This window comes from Melozone crissalis, unplaced genomic scaffold (genome assembly GCF_028551555.1).
Source record: "Melozone crissalis strain CALT ecotype California unplaced genomic scaffold, PUWL_Pcris_2 ptg000016l_1, whole genome shotgun sequence".
Classification (NCBI taxonomy): Eukaryota; Metazoa; Chordata; class Aves; order Passeriformes; family Passerellidae; genus Melozone; species Melozone crissalis.
In genome coordinates, this window is record NW_026535794.1 from 26,325,418 (window position 1) to 26,341,870 (window position 16,453).

General features: G+C 35.5%; 1 protein-coding gene across 1 annotated transcript in view; it reads right to left on the minus strand.

Moving 5' to 3' along the window:
- COL28A1 (collagen type XXVIII alpha 1 chain) overlaps positions 1-13,883 on the minus strand; it is a 55,748-nt gene extending 41,865 nt beyond the window's left edge. The window contains exons 1-10 of the mRNA XM_054274153.1: positions 13,763-13,883; positions 12,724-13,283; positions 12,044-12,064; positions 11,352-11,408; positions 10,064-10,117; positions 9,532-9,573; positions 8,845-8,871; positions 7,703-7,747; positions 5,722-5,766; positions 5,373-5,426 (exon numbers count right to left, since the gene is read on the minus strand). Coding sequence (XP_054130128.1) covers positions 5,373-5,426; positions 5,722-5,766; positions 7,703-7,747; positions 8,845-8,871; positions 9,532-9,573; positions 10,064-10,117; positions 11,352-11,408; positions 12,044-12,064; positions 12,724-13,283; positions 13,763-13,883 — 1,026 coding nt within the window. The remainder of the gene's footprint in view (positions 1-5,372; positions 5,427-5,721; positions 5,767-7,702; positions 7,748-8,844; positions 8,872-9,531; positions 9,574-10,063; positions 10,118-11,351; positions 11,409-12,043; positions 12,065-12,723; positions 13,284-13,762) is intronic.
- Positions 13,884-16,453: the final 2,570 nt, after the last annotated feature.

Genomic DNA, 16,453 nt, shown 5'->3' on the forward strand with positions numbered 1-16,453 from the left:
CACTGTTCATTATGTTAGGATGAGTTCCAGTTAGTGCCATCATAAATAATTTATTTCCTTTTTAGAAAGCCCATGCATACTGTAAGGAACACAAACAGACTGTATTTCAGTCTACAGTGTGATAATGATTAAGCAACAGTAAAAAAAAAATCTTTCAAATTTAATTATTTTATCTTTAAAGTGAACATTGGCAACAACAATGCAAATAGATTTAGATATTTTAACAGATATTCTTGATATTTTGTATTTCTTAGTTGAGACATCTAGGAACTAAACTTGTTCAAAGGAAAATTGGACTTTTTCCCAGTCTTCTGGGAAAGTTGCAACTTGCCACATAAGTGAGGAAAGAATTCATATGTCATCAGAGAAGAAGCAGATCCCATAGCAGCTTGTTCTGGGAAATGTATTCAGGAAAATATGCAACGATGGATTTTTTACAGAATTGTCCCAGGATAATTGTATGGGAAAAACTGCTTTGAATATCCACATTTAAACTTAACCTTTTCCTTAGAAGTTTGAATATATGTCTGTTCATAAAACTTTAGCCTTTAATTGAAAATCTTACTATGCAAATCAAATTTTCCAGAAAGGTTCCTTACTACAGAAGTGGATTTTAAGAACATCATTCTCAGCCTTTCCACGAATATATTGTGATCTCTAGAAACATGCATTTTATATCTAGGAGCTGGTTCAAGAGTTTAAATAAACCCCATGTCAATTCTGAAACAATAACCATAAGTACTCCCTGCTCATCACTTTTTTATAAGTGGAACACAGATCATAAATGGATTTCATGACTCAATTTTATAATCTGTAACTATATAATTCAGTTTGTAATTTATTCACTGAAATTTGTGAATAGTCACTATTATTGTCCTCACTAAAAAAAAAATCTTCAAAAATTACCTTGAATTTACTCTTATGGAACCTTACTGGTGCTATAGCATAGAATACATTGTTGTTGGCTTGAGTTTTTTGAAATAAATATTAGTTAAGCATCTGAAAATAAATTAAGAAAAGACAAAAAAAGTCAACTAGTCTGAGTAAATCAATAGATATATGCATGTCTAAAAGAATTTTTTTATCCAACACTGAGAATACTAGGGGGACCCCAATTTAGCTTTGTAAAAATGCTATATTGATTACTAGAACTCTGTTTTCCGTAAAAATCATGATGATTCTGTTTCTTTCCTGGAGAGGAAATCAAGATGAATTAAGTCTTTTTGTCTTAGAATGTTGGATTTTTCCAGGGTTGTATTGCTATTGAAGGGCAAAACTGTATTTTAATGAGAACAAAACAATTTGTTGGTAAATCCAGCAAAAGGCATGAAGTAACCAGTTCAGATGCTTTTCAATTGTATTAACCAACTGAGTTAAGAGATATGTAGAACCTAAGTAGGAAAATGACAGAAATCAGACTACTGGGAAAGTCAGACAACAGGTGGGATTCTCACTGGATAATCTTTATGGTCATTACTGCTTATGATGGACTATATTACATTAACAGAGCAGAACCAACTGTAGCATGGCTTTTCTTTTTCCCAACTTTCCGTTTCTTCTATTTTTAGTATTTTACTAAGTGAGATGGTGTCTTCTGTGTTTTGGAAATTGTTGAATCATCCAGCAAAATCATATCATGGGCCACCCTTGAATTCTTAGTGAGAGAAGGAACACAAAATCTGAGTTCCTTGCTCATATAAGCTGCAGTACGACAAGAGTTGAGTGTCTTTACCTTAGATCCAGGGTTATAAATTGGTGTTCTGCAAATTAAATTAATTATCTCTGTGTGAATTTTTTCCTATTGGTTTTCTTTGTAATTCTCTAAGTTTTACAGCTGAATGAGGTACACTTTGATCCAAGTTTTTATTTTATGTTACAGTATATATAATATGTGATGACTGACAAAGTTGAAGAGTGCCTTAAAGTGAAGCAAATGTCTAAGAAAATAAAAAGGACAGGTGTGAACAGCATTTCTTTTGGTATTTCAAGTTAGAGAAACAGACAAAACAGCATAGAATTTGGCTTTAAAAATAGTTTTCTTTGCATCTTTGATGAAACTTGTCAATGGGCAATAGAAAGTCAGTAAACCAGGAAACAATTAGAAGAATCTGTGTTCTTTGCTCAGGATTTGCTCTGGAAACAGGACCAAGTTGTCTAGTTCAAAACACAGGAGATCAACAGTGAAAACTGCCAGTTCCCAATTCCTAACAACTGTTTGAGTGAAGTGCCCTGTAATCCTCTAATGTTTTTTTCTTAAATTCATTAAATTCTGTGTTGTAAGTTTATTGTTAGCATGTGAACTGTGAACAGTTTAGAACTGGTTAAATGGAAATTTATTTAGTCAGGTAAATTAGTAATAATAATAATCATCATCATCATCATGCTTTTATGGTGTTTAAAATAAAAATGGAGCTCAAATGTCTCATTTTAAATGCCTTGACCTCTTTATGGAGAATGTTCATATATGGTAATAAGATTATTTAGGTGGTTTTGAGATGTTAGAACTTTGCAGGATTGCAAATAAGAGAAAAAATTATAAAAATTTGCATAACAGCAAAACCAGGTTCTGGTTAATGACACACTGAGCTGCCTTCTGGGCAGGATACAGGTTGTTCAACATATTCACACATGGTTTGAAAAGAAGGTGGAAGTAAAGTGATGAAATTTACTTGCATAATAAAGAAGTTATTAAAGGTAAGGATTGATTACAAAGTGCATTAAAAAGACTAAGAGGTAAAGGATGTGATTCAGCTCCATATGATAGCTCCTACACTTTCATGTCTTCATGGGAACAGGTTGGCTGAGCTCCTGGCAGTGGAAATCTGTTCAGTGCAGGCAGTGTGACTTAGAGAGCTTCAACTCACTACTGTCAACAAAATAAAGTAGTATCATTAGAAGGAAAGTATTGTGCAATAAATGAAACTTCACATTGAGAGATTAGCCAGCAGCTTGAGAATAAGAAAATGCATATGAATAAGAGAAGCAAAGAATGAGAAGTTCCTTTAAGTAATTTCTTTGATAATGTTTCTGGATACCATGCTACCTTGCTTCAGACGAGTCAAATTGAATTAGTTGAAGGTGCAATGCCGCCAAGCCTCTCCTGCTGGTGGCTTCCAGAGCCAGTGGCACCCAGACAGAACCCAGATGACACTGTCCCCACCTGTGTCTGCCACCTGGCACTGCAAAGTGAGAGGATTCATCTGTACCCATAATCTACACTACAGAGGTGTGGGATGCACTGAGCCAGCTAGCTATGTGACAGGACTGTACACTCCACAACTGAGACCCAAACTATCTGTAGGCTGAGCTTGATCTGGAGTTTGTATTTGGAGGAACTGAATCTACTCTTTCAAACCTCAACATGGCCCAGTAACAAAGAATAAAAGTTCAGCACCAATGTTCTGTGTTATGTCACACCAGCACCAATGCCACCAAGAGGAAGTCACCAGTTCAATTCAAAAAGCAGGAAGTATTGGAATGCAAAGGCCAAGGAACTGTACTAAGAATAGACTCATTTACTTTATCCAAGGCTATTATAAATACCTGCCACTTTTCAGAGATATGGTATTATGTGTCATGAAAACTAATTTTAAAAGAGCACTTTAATAATCCTTCTGTGAGGACAAAAAGTATTGGAAAGACTGCTATGTGTCTGAACCAAAAAAGGCCTTGACCTTTACTAGCTGAATGGCTGTTTATTAATCTGAAAACAACCACTGATTATCTGTACTGATCATTAAAACATTTTTCACTCATCTCAAATAAGCTCCAAAATGCCAAAGGTTAGCTTTGGCATTAGGTATGGACAGGAGAAAACCCCTAAACATACATATGATTCTTCCATACTCTTTAAGTATAATTATCTAAGTGTATTAGCTAAACTTGTCTGGCAGTATTTTTATTATTATAGATGTCTGAGCATAGAAAATTCTTGACTACAGACTTTAAACAGCAGGCTGGAGAGTTGAAAGCTGATAAGAGAGGGAAGTTCCTCATTCTTACTGAAAATCTGCAGCTAAAGCCTAACAGACCATAAATATTGTATCCATGTAGAGGGATTCCAGAGGAAGATGTATGTATTATACAGCCATGAAAATATATGAAGAGACTGACAGGAAGACAGACAAGATTCAACAAATACGGTTTTGTATATAATAGAAGTATCTGGTTCTACTGTCTTGGACTCATCAGTGTGAAATGACAGATAAAAAAAATTACTGTCATTTGCTGTGCTGAAGTTAGAGAGAGACATGATTTTTCCACCACATGGATGAATAGTTTCTTTCAAACTTCATCCCATTTCTTTTTCCACTTCTGAAGTACTCTGCAGTGGCTTTCCCAATCAAACATTTTTTTTGAGAAGATGAAGAAATGAGAAGTATGAAAAAGCATTTGTCAGGAGGAGGAAAATCATGATAGATGATAATATTCCAAACTTTTAATAATAAATGTTTCCCCAAAAAAATTTATTTCTGTGAATTTTATAATTAAATTGTTGCCTATGAAACAAAACATGAATGTTTATATAGTGCATCTTTTACAAAGCAGCTTTGTATTAATTAATTTGTCCTGTATAACTTAGATTGTCAGCCAGGCGATCGATGATCCTGTCGTAGAAAGTCTTTGTATCAAACTGATAAATGGAAGATCTTTCTGTACCAAACTTTGATGTTAATAACTCTCCCATAGGCAAGACAACCATATTCACATACAGCAATTTCCCAAAGTTTTGCAAACCAGAAAACTTCTTAAATTAATCACACACTTTATCCAACTGAATTTGCCTGACAAGGTGTAGTCATTAACTCTAAATTATCCATTTTAAATATCACTGAGGCATTAATTGTCATAAAATCTCCTACCTTGGCCAATTTCAAAGTTGCCCTGAGTTTATACAGCACACGAGCAATTAAAAATTATTATAAATAATCAGTCTGAAGGTCTTAACCTTCATGTAGAAATACTTAAAATCTTTAAACACAGGCATTGTAGGCAAAAATATTCTAGAAAGAATCACCAAGTGATGGCGAAAGTCAAGACATATTCAGGTGACTGAAATTCTGACATAAGTACTGTGGCCCCAGGGAGGTCCTTGGTTGCATCCTTTTGTGGATGTTCTTGGAGAAATGTTCTTGCAAAATGTTCTTGGAGACCCAGATAAGAAAGCTGATGCATGTGCCAACAATACCAAGCCCTCATCACATGAAGGTGCAGCACACATGTGGGGACATTATTGCTGTGCAAATAACACCACTAGTAAAAAAGCTACGGAAAAAAAAGGACAGTAGACTATAAAAGTTCTACAGAATTTCTGCATCCTCTCTCCCTATGTAAATAACATATTCAACAACACATTCACAACTACATCTTACCTTGTTTCCTTGGATGCCTTTTGGGCCTTGCTGACCTGGATCTCCCCTGATACCCTACAGAAAAGTCAAAGCAAAGAATGAGCTGCCTTTGAAGACATATATAAATGTTAGGGGTTTATTTCCCCCAAATGGAGTACATTATAATATAGCACAATTCTAAGCTCTAAAGGACAAGAGTTTTCTGCATCATACTCTGTGTAGTGCCCAATACATTGAATATTGTTAATATTTAAAAACCAGAGCCAGCAGAAAAACATGGCTGTTTTTCACAGAATTAACAGGTTTTAAGCAGAAGAACCTTACAGAATATAATCTTTCCTTTTTATTTGGTAGCTTTTAGTTCCCTTACCTGAGGTCCCCGAGGTCCCGTAGGGCCCACAGAGCCCTGCAAACCCTGAGGAAAAAATAGATTCAATTATCAGATTAAATGGAAATTCCAATCTGCTTTCAAATGTCAAGCACTTGACATGTACATGTAATGGCTCAAATCTCTGTTGAAGCACTTTCTAGAGACTTTATCCTCTCACCAGAGTACTGCTGCTCTCATACTGTGTTCAGTAATTGCCACATTCCACCCTCAATATTTGGTTAAAATGTTTTTCATATACAACAAGCATAGTGAATGTCTAATTAACATCTTAATTATTTGATTTAGAAAGTTTTATTTGATACAGTTCTTAAAATTTAATCCCTAAAAGCATATTAGGTACAGAATTCTTAATAAAAATGCTACAATGTCTATACCAGAATAACTTCAGATAACTTTGTCTCACTAACTCAAACTGCTGATGAATCAGATTAATCACTTGCCTGGCAGAATCACACTAAAAGTTCACAAAATCCATTAAAAATGCATCCAAAAAGTTCTGATATACAGCATTAAAACCACTGGATTCAGCCTGATTAGTGAGACTGGAAAGTGGTAATGCATAAATGCAACGTTTTCAAATTGGACCCCCAATCATGCCTCAGTATCCATCAACCCAGTTAAAGATCAACCTCAGAATGCTGGATTTGCTTCTCATACAACTGGCTATATGTGTTCTGTGTCTGATTTTGTCTAGCCTAGAATTCTTTCCTTAAAAATAAAGCCATAACATTGTTCTGTCTTCAGGATTTGTGAATGTGAAGGTGGGAATTCTGGAACTGACTGATCCCCATCAGAGGACAAAGTTTTTTCAGCGCTGTCCTCAACAGAAATGAAGCAAGCAGATTTTTGGCAGCCCTGGCACATTTTCTATATCTAGATTTCTTGGCTGCTTTGATTATGTTCTTTGCCAGCTTCTGAACATTTTCGTTTTACCTTAGTAGATGTTTCACATAATGTCATGCTATTTCTCACATGCCTGAATAAAAAAGGTACGATGTTGCTTTATTCCTCTGAGAGATGCAGCTCTCTCCTTTTCCACTGATATGTCAGACTTTTCTGATTCACTGAAGTCTGAAATTTGCTGACATTTTGAACCACAGTATCCCACAAGATATTCTCAGTCTTTAGATTTTCATTATTGTATAATGCCTTTTTTTCTTTGCAATAAATACTTCTGGAATGAATATATATTAATTCCTATTTGAAATTAATCATAAAATAGCAGCTTTCAGGAAATAAAAAACTTTTCAAGGTGGTCTTTGATAAAGGTAAACATAATATGGGTGTTAAAACTGAAGAAATGTGCTTTAATAGAAGGAGAAGTGCAATCTAATTGGTAGTTCTTATCTATTTGAACTATAAACCAGTGGTTTGCATGACTCATACAAATCTGCTTGTATGAACTCAAGATACATGATTATCTCATTTAGCAGTCCATTATCCTTCCATCTTTCAGAATATAAATAAACCAGGTAAAAATCTGAATTCACTTGCAAGACTACTGCCCTCCAGGTTAAAAAGAAAGGAGAACAGGATAGAAGTGTGAATTCGTATCAATCAGCACAGATGGGCTTGTAGACCTGAAAGTTGTTCATGTTGGATAAGAACCTGCTTTTATTGCAATATACACTCAAATTGAAATTAAACTTGTAAGGAAATAAACTGGGTGCTCTCTGCAAGATGCTCAGTCCTGTGTAAGCAAGGCTTGGCAGTGGTCAGGCCAGCTTCTGTTTTAGGTAAGGATCTGTATTTCTTAGGCAAAATGGAAAAAAAGAATGTGGTGAACAGTTGGTTCAGCTCTTACAAATCGTTCTTCTACTATGAATGTATCTCTACCACCAGGGAATTATAAGGTATTCCAAACTTACAATAGTCTTTTCAAGCTGTGCTTATGAATATGTTCCATGATTTTCTGGTATCTTCATCAACATGAAACAGTTCAAATAAAAATTATACTTACTATTTCTCCTTTTGGTCCTGGGGCTCCACATTCTCCTCTTTCACCCTTTATAAGAAATCAAAGGGTTCACAGCTAAACAAGATTATTTGATTATGCTACATGCATTAAAGACTCTGCAAGCAGTAGCACAAGGGGTTTAGTTGACTCTGAGGACTTAGAAGTGGCATCATTATATATGGTCTGTAGGAGATAAGATCTGCTCTACTCAGGATAGGTTGTTCCTGAAAATGCCTGCAAAACATCCAACTTATATCAGAGGATAATATATTTACTATTTAATAAGCTTTGTTGCAGTTTTTCACCCCACTGCACTGTCCCCAGAGATCCTTTCCATGCTCTGATTTCATTACTGTGATGTCTGAGATTTTCCTGAGTAACAATTGTGATATTGCACATATGGAATGAGGAAAGAATTAAGTAATTTACTGATGATTTAACATATCTATAGACACATAAAAAGTAGACCTATGAGTCTATTGTTCCCATTTTCATGAAATCTTATCACAAAATTGACTGAAGCATTTTACTAATAAATACAAAGATTCATAGAGGCACTGCTTTTATTAAAAATGTGGAGATATAAGTGCAAAATGAAGCAAAGTCAAAATGGAATTATCTCTCTTTCATTTTTGACTATGATGGTCCACTTTGCAATTCATCTCTAGAATCCTCCAAGTCACTGAAATGCACAGTTTTTTTTATCTTCTTGGAGAGACTATATGGAAAATTTTCTTGATCGAGCATTAGCCCTTGCAAATTATAAATAGGTTAAAAGCAAACCTCTTTGTGGTAAGTTTTTTCAAAAGCTGATGTCTGTCACATTATGTTTGCAGTAAGCATTTTCTCTTTCTTTCCACTTAACCTCTTATTCAACCCACAACTTCCTTTTCCTTCCAAAAACTCCTTCCCTGGTGGTTGACACTTTTCTTTTTTAATCTTTAGATTACAGTCTCTGATTTTGTGTGTTTTTTATTTCCAGCATTCCAGTCTGTAAGCATTTACATAAATTTTGAATTTACTTCTAGGGATTGCATCAGGAGCTTTCATGACAAAAAGACAAGACAAGCTCTTTTTTCCATTCTTTCACATACACTGTCAGCAAGTGACAATTTATTTTCAGACTACTTCTACAAAAAACTTACCTTGTCTCCCTTGTAGCCAGGAGCTCCCTATTCAAAAATTGAAAAAAACAAAAAAAATCATAAAAGACATAGCAAAGACCTAACATACTCCTAATTTAAGTAGAAAAAGCCCCAATCCCCCCCATAGTAAAGAACTATGTTTCAGAAGTTCAACTATTCACTACAATAAAATATCTCTCTGAAATTGTTTAACATATAGTTCTCTGCAAATCTAGAAGTGTTTTTTTTTTCTCAGATATTAGCTGTAAATATGCCACTCAGTTTGCCACCTCCTAGCAAATACATGCTGCCATTTAAATGGGACTTTTCAACTGAGTTATTCTTATACAGGGAGTAGTGTTAATCTTTCTCCAGTGAATCAACAAGAAGACAGAGAATTATCAGGTGTTAGAACCCACCAAAGAACCATGCAGTGTTTTTATCAGGTCTCTCTTTGGGATAAGTCTAATGCAATTCAATTCAAAATCACACAGCTTCAGAAGTTCCTTCTCCCAGTAGCATCTCATCTCCATATTTAAGCACATGATTAGACAGTTTCTTTCAGTATACATGCTTCTGTAAACCCCACCTAAGTGTAGGTGCTTTAAATAGTTGAATAAAGTAGACACATAAAAAATGAAAATAACATTTTTAGTTCAGAAAATGTGAAAAGACAAAATATGAGTTAGCACTGTAGTAGTCACATACCTCTTCCCCTTTCTCTCCATGGTCTCCTTTGTGAGCATCACCCTATTGGAAACAAGGAATACAATTGAAATATGTATTTCATTAAAACTAAGAACACTGTTAAACAAGCAAGACTGTTGTTTCCTATTTAGTAACGTTCACACTTCTTCCTTGCACAATCAAAGATACACATTTCCTGATCATTAACATAGAAAACTGAACTATTGCATTAAATGACTGAAATATTAGTTATTAGAGTGAGCCACTCTGATCAAGGGATCTGTGCACTGTTAGAAAGCTCTCAGGAACATGAAGAGCCTTCAGCTCTATTCAGAGACATCTGCTGTCAGAGAAAAACTGGAATGATAGGCAGTGCTATCTTGATAGCAGTTTAGTTTTAAATTTTTATCTCATACTTCTAAAGCAGTAACTATAAACTAGCAAACCTCAACATTTAGAACTTCTTTTAACATACTTTTCCTTTGCTATATTGACATCTGTGGTTTGAATAACTGGATAGAAATTTGCCTTATTTCTTTTAAATTCACATTACCTTGTTTCCTTTTGGTCCTGGGTCACCTTTATCCCCTTTGCTGCCATCATTGCCCTGAAACACAGCAGGAAAATGTTATTATAATTATGAAGATAAAATTCTCCAGCTTGTCTAAGACTATATTTTGGTCCAAAATCATCCTGCAATAAGCTTGATAGAAATCCCCATTGATTCAAGTATGGTACATGTGACACAATATTCATTTAGCTAAACCCATTCTGGCATTATAAGGTATCTACAAATACTTTTTTAAACAATATTCAGTGATAAATAAATTTTCTACAGAGCATCTGAAAAATCTAATCCGGAAGGCATTACAGAAAACAAACACAGTTCTTCCTTCCCATTTCTCAATTAACCACCACTATCTCATCTTCTCTGCTTAGAAACTGTACAGAACAGTTTAGGGTCAATATTCAGCAGCCCTAAGGAAAAAATTACTGCACCATTTTTTGTTTCTCTTTAGAGGATCATGATGGTTGGGACTAGAAAATGTGGTGAATACACATCTGTATAACAGGCTACATCTAAAAATTTGGGATACAATAACTTAAAAATTCTTGGATCTAAAATTTTAAATTGCAAACAGAGGTTCTGGTGCACATTATCCAGATGCACATTATCCACAAGGATTGAATGATAGGCCCTGGTGTCATAACCTGCTAATGGTATGGCTGACCCATTGGAGAATTGGGAGAAAGGAAAAAAATTCTGAATGTACCTTGCTTGTCTCTGGGGAACTATTAAAGACAGAAAAATGGTCAGAGAGGTCACCCACTGTCTGAACTCACAGTTCTCTGTTCCTTACTAGAGCCAAGAAATATGTGCTGAAGTGTCACAAGAGAAAAGAGAGTGTTGGAGGCAGAGTTTTAGACCTTTCCTCATAGATCCATTCCCCTCAGACTTTTGATCCTTTACCCCTTACAAAAATAGAAGTTGGTGGTTGGTGAAAACCTTTGTCTAATGGACCTTTTCTTCCCCTTTCCTTGCAAGATTCAAGAAAAACATTTTTATTTGGGCTCCAAAAGCACCTATTTATCCACAGTGTTTTATTACCCAATAATAAAAACATATTTTCAAGATAGTATCTGATTATGGATAGATTTTTTTTTCTGACCTCTTTCAACAGTGGCCTTTCACTACCAACACAACATGCTAAAAATCAATCTTTTTGCAGTGCATGCACAGCTAATGTCTTGTTCACTTAGTAACCAATTAAAGTACAATGCAGCTTTGATCTTTATTAAAATTCAAATTCTTGAGCCTACTCAAATAAACACATACTTACTTTTTCACCTTTGTCTCCTTTTTCTCCCTTTTCACAATCACAGGTCTTCTGCACACACTACAAGGTTAATGGAAAGATAAAGGAGAATGTTTTTCAAATATATTATTTCAAAGTTTTGAAGCAAAAAATTTTGGTTTTGCCTAGTCACAGATGAAATAATAGTGGAATAATAGGAAATAAATGATATTCTAATTTATTTATTTCTCACATAATCATTAAACTTCCATATAGAGCAATGAACATCCATTACTTTATTTATAACAAAAATAAATCTCTTACTGTAGTGACTGTAGTCACTGTAATAATTAAAAATGCTTAAGATAGCATATACATAGTAAACAGTACTGTGAAACCTTACATAAATTTTGAACCATTTTAACATGGCTATGGTTTTCTAACAAGACCACAAATGAATTTGCATATCTTTCATTAGACCTAGTCCACTCTTGTAGGAAGAGTTCTTTATGTCTTACTGTTGACACTACTCACTAATGAGCTAACATCATAGATTTCTCAGGAGAAAAGACAGAAGAAATGCAGGAAAGTTAAAAAAAAAAGTAATCATGGTCAGAAAATTTAACCAGAGATGGAAGGTTGATTAATCCTCAAGTATTGTTTTGTTATAGAAGAAGTAGATTTTGGGAAATCTAGTGCCAATAAGAGTAGCCAAACACAAAGCTCAAAATACCTACCTGCTTCTGTAGCAAGGCTTCCTGAAAATGAAATAAAATTAAAATATTACTTTAATATAGATATGATTTAATTTAACAGAGTACAAATTTTTCCTCTCTAGTTTATAGACTCCCCGAGGTGAATGGTAGAGATGATGAATACCTTCATCCTTCATTCTTTCCTCAAAGGGGAGAGAACCCATCTGTGGAACTACTCACACCGAAATGAGTTCTTGGTAGGAAGAGAGGGTTATTCCAGGTGACACACAGTGATTAGACAAGACATGAGAATTAATGGGATAGCTAAACAGACAGTATTAAGGCACAGTGCTAACAACAGGGACTGTGAAAAGACTTCCTAATCAGAGACCTTCTTTTAGAAGGCCCTACAAACAAAATATGTAGGGGAAGGGCTCAGTGATTATGCACGAGATCAAGCTACCTTCTAAAGTATTTTCATATGCTCAGAGAAACACTCTCTGTGCTGGGATATGTGATCAGAACAGCTGAGCTACTATCATCCAAGCACACAACTCCTTGGAGAGTGACTGCCAGAAGGAAGCTCCATCTGCCCTGACCCCTGCTGTAGCAGAGAAGGGACCACAAAACCCTCTGCACTGTCTTCAGGGCTTACCTAATCAAAATTAAATGAAATCTACCAAGGATAGACACATGACAAGATTAACATCAGCATAACTTACCAGTTCCAATGCTACATCAACTACCAGATTCTCATCATCCAGGCACAGGACACGTTCAGAGGACGAATCACCAGATATCATGCGCAATTTTTGTTTTTGGACTGCTTTCTTAGAAAGGCCAATGGTAACAAAATGTATCCCAAGACTTCTAGCTGTTGTGGCTATACCCTGGACATTAGGGCTGTTTGGGTGATCCACACCATCAGTCATCAAAAAAGCCACTTTCACACTTCTCTTACGACTTTCAGTTTTGAAGAGATGAGTGGCATTTGAAACTGCATAGTAGGAGTAAGTGCCTTGGCCAATGAAGCCCAGGGAACTGATTTTCTCCTTAAAATTCTGGACATTTTTCCAGGCTGTAAATGGATGATCAATGATGACTGTGCTGCTGAACTGCATACTTGCTAGTTTGACACTATACATGTGGGACTTAACTGGCTTCATCTGGAAAATGCTGTCAGTTATGTTATGAACAAAATTCTTCTGTGTATCAAACAACTGATTTTTGGCACTTTCTGAACTGTCTATGATAAAGACTATATCAATGAGACACTCATCACCTGTAAGGGAACAAGAAAGTTGCATCTATGAATTATGGGAACACCTGCGCAACAGATTTCAGATAATTCTCTGCAAAAAATAATTTTCCCAAAGATTCCTCTGTCTTCCCAGTAAAAATTCTAAGGATAAATTCCACTGTAAAACTCCAATAAATTCTAATGAAAATGGTTATGTTAGGGTCTTGATGGGATTGTTTTAGTATTTTAGTTGATTTTGTACAGAAAATCTACCACATGCAATTTCAAACAAAAAATCAGGTTTCTTATAATTTCTCTTAAGAGACATGCATGTCCATGAAAATCATTGATCAAACTGGAATTCATCTCCAAATAGTCAAAAAGTATTTTCCAGCCCTCATAATCAATATAAATCACATTTTACATATTCACATGAAAGTTATCAATTACTAAATAATTATGCTAAAATGCATGGATACATGGAATACAGTCAATCAGAAATTTTAAGAAAATGGTTTTACCTTCATCTTTTGGCATAGGAGAGTAAATATTCTTTCCTCTTTTTCTGTTTTGCCCATGCACTCTCTGGTTTGTTATCACAGCCAGAAGTATAAAGTAAAAGAAAAAACATTTTTTCCTCATAGTGACTTTCATCCCAAATAGACAACTCTTCCTTCCTGTTAAAAGTAAAAAGCACGTGTGAATACCTCATTAATAGAATAAATAAATAAATAAATACAGATACTTTAAGTACATATTTGTGGGAACCATACTTCTAGAGAAAATATATTAAAAACACTTATAAAAAGTAATTTTGTAGGTAGTTTAAGCACAATACTTCAACTGTATACCAGCAATACCAGCAATACTTCAACTGTAGCTCACTTGGATAGTAGAACTGTTTATTACAGATGAAATATGGGTATAGCACTGCCTTTTCTTTCTTAACAAAAAGCCTGAAGCATGAGTATGAACAATTTATTCTTCTAAGAAACAGTGGCTTAATAATGAAATTCAATAAAAGAATATATTATTAATATTACATGGATGTTACAGAATATGTGCAGTATTTTTCATAAGGATTATATTCTATTATAATGACAATATATTGATAAAATTAAAATTAGAATATTTAAATGAGTGATTCAACATATTTTTAGAGAATACTGAACTAAATTAAATACTGAATTAAAACTGATTTACACAAAAAAGCATGTGATTTACAAAAATTAATTTTAAATATCATTAATAATGAAGACAATATGTTAAATGTAAAAATCCTTCCTAAATCTTCTTTTCAAGTCCATCAAGCAGTTACATATACCGAAACCATAAGTGCAGTCCTCTAAAACTAGAGAGGAAATAACAAAGTCTCTTACCTTTGAAGGCATCCAGAAAGCAAATTGTGGATTAAAAAAGTTTTCAGTGTAGAAAATATGGCCTGTAGGTCATACTGGAAAATACCATTTGTTAACCAAAATAAAGCAATCTACAAATAAATACTCTATCCACTTGTAAATTAGCTTTTATTGCTGCTGTTTAGTTGGCCAAAGCTCAAATGAAGACAGTTGGGCACTTGGCCAGTGCTGAGCCAGAGACTGAGCCATTTCATTAAAGGGACAATGTCAGTCTGGGAGCACAAGTGTTTTCCCACTTCAAGTAACTGTACTTTTAAATTTAAAAACCCCACTCTTAGACAACTTACATCTTTACCTTTCATTCTGCCAGTCACATGTCTTCAGCTTGTCTGTGTTAATGTTGCAGCACTGGCTAGATCAGAAATGTGAGAGCAGTACATCACTAGCAGGCTAGAACTGAAGTCTTACCTGATGGTTTGAGAGTCTGCCAGGACTGCAGGACTCAAAGGTGGAAACTGAAGTAGCAATGACAATAATAAAAGACAACTCAAAAAGAAAAAATTCTTCTTGAGCTGGTTTCCTCAGAAATTCTTCCTGCTTTTTAAATCCTCTGAGGGATCAGACACAGACATGGTTTCTAAATGGTGGTCATGCAGGCAGCTTTCAGAATGTTGCATGGAAATTATATTTGCTCTATCTACTGGCAGGCTTCAGAGTAAAATTTTGTTATCACAGTGTTAAATAAAAGAATGGGATGAGAGAAAGCATGCCAATGATAAGCCTCAAGGAATCAAAACATGCCCCAAGGGAGTTAAGTGCAAATGCCCAGCCGAATTTCCTCTAGACAGGCACTGCCTAGCAGGCAAGACATCCCTCAGCACCCTGGTCACAGGGCAGAATCACAGAGTACCCTGAATTGTTAGGGACCCACAAGAATGTAGTCCAACTCCTTGCCCTGCACAGGCCAACATCAAAAATCACACCATGTGCCAAAGGAGTTGTCCAAATGTTTCTTGAACTCTTTCAGGCTTGGGGTGTGACCACTTTCCTGGGGAGCCTGTTCCAGTGCCTGTCCTGGCTGCCAGGACACACTGTCAACTCATGCTCACCTTGCTATCACCCAGGACCTCTACAGCCCTTTTCCTCTTGTTCCCCAGTCTGTCCTTACATGCAAGGTTATCCTGTCTCAGGTGCTGAATGTGGGACTTCATGTTAAATTTTATACAAATGGTGATTGCTGAGCCCTCTAATTTGTCAAGGTCTCCCTGCAGGGCCTCTCTGATGGAATCAACAGCTCCTCTCAATTTAGTAACATCAGCAAATTTACTTAGTATACCTTACAGACCCGTGTCCCAATCATTTAAAAAAATGTTGAAGAGCACAGGGCCAAAGATAGAGCCTCCAGAACCCCACTAGTGACAGGTCACCAGATTACCCTGTTCACTGTAACCCTGTGCCTGACCCCTGAGTCAGTTGCTCACCCATCACATGATGTGTTTATCCAGTTGTGTGATTGATATTTTGTCCAGAAGCATCCTGCAAGAGACAATATAAAAAAACTTCACTGAAATCCAAAAATATAGTATCAACTGGCTTCCTTTGATCAGCTAGGTGGGTTACTTTGTCATAAAAGGAAATTAACTTAGACAAGCAGGATATTTCCCTCATGAAGGCATGCTGGCTGTGACCAATGATGACTATGTTGTCCTTCAGGAGTTTTTCACTACTTCCCAGAATAATCTTATCCATAATTTTACCAGGCACTGATGTGAGACTGACAGACCTGTAGTTACCAGAGTAATTGTTTAGATTTTCTTGAAAATTTGGCCAACACTTGCCAGCTTCCAGACAACT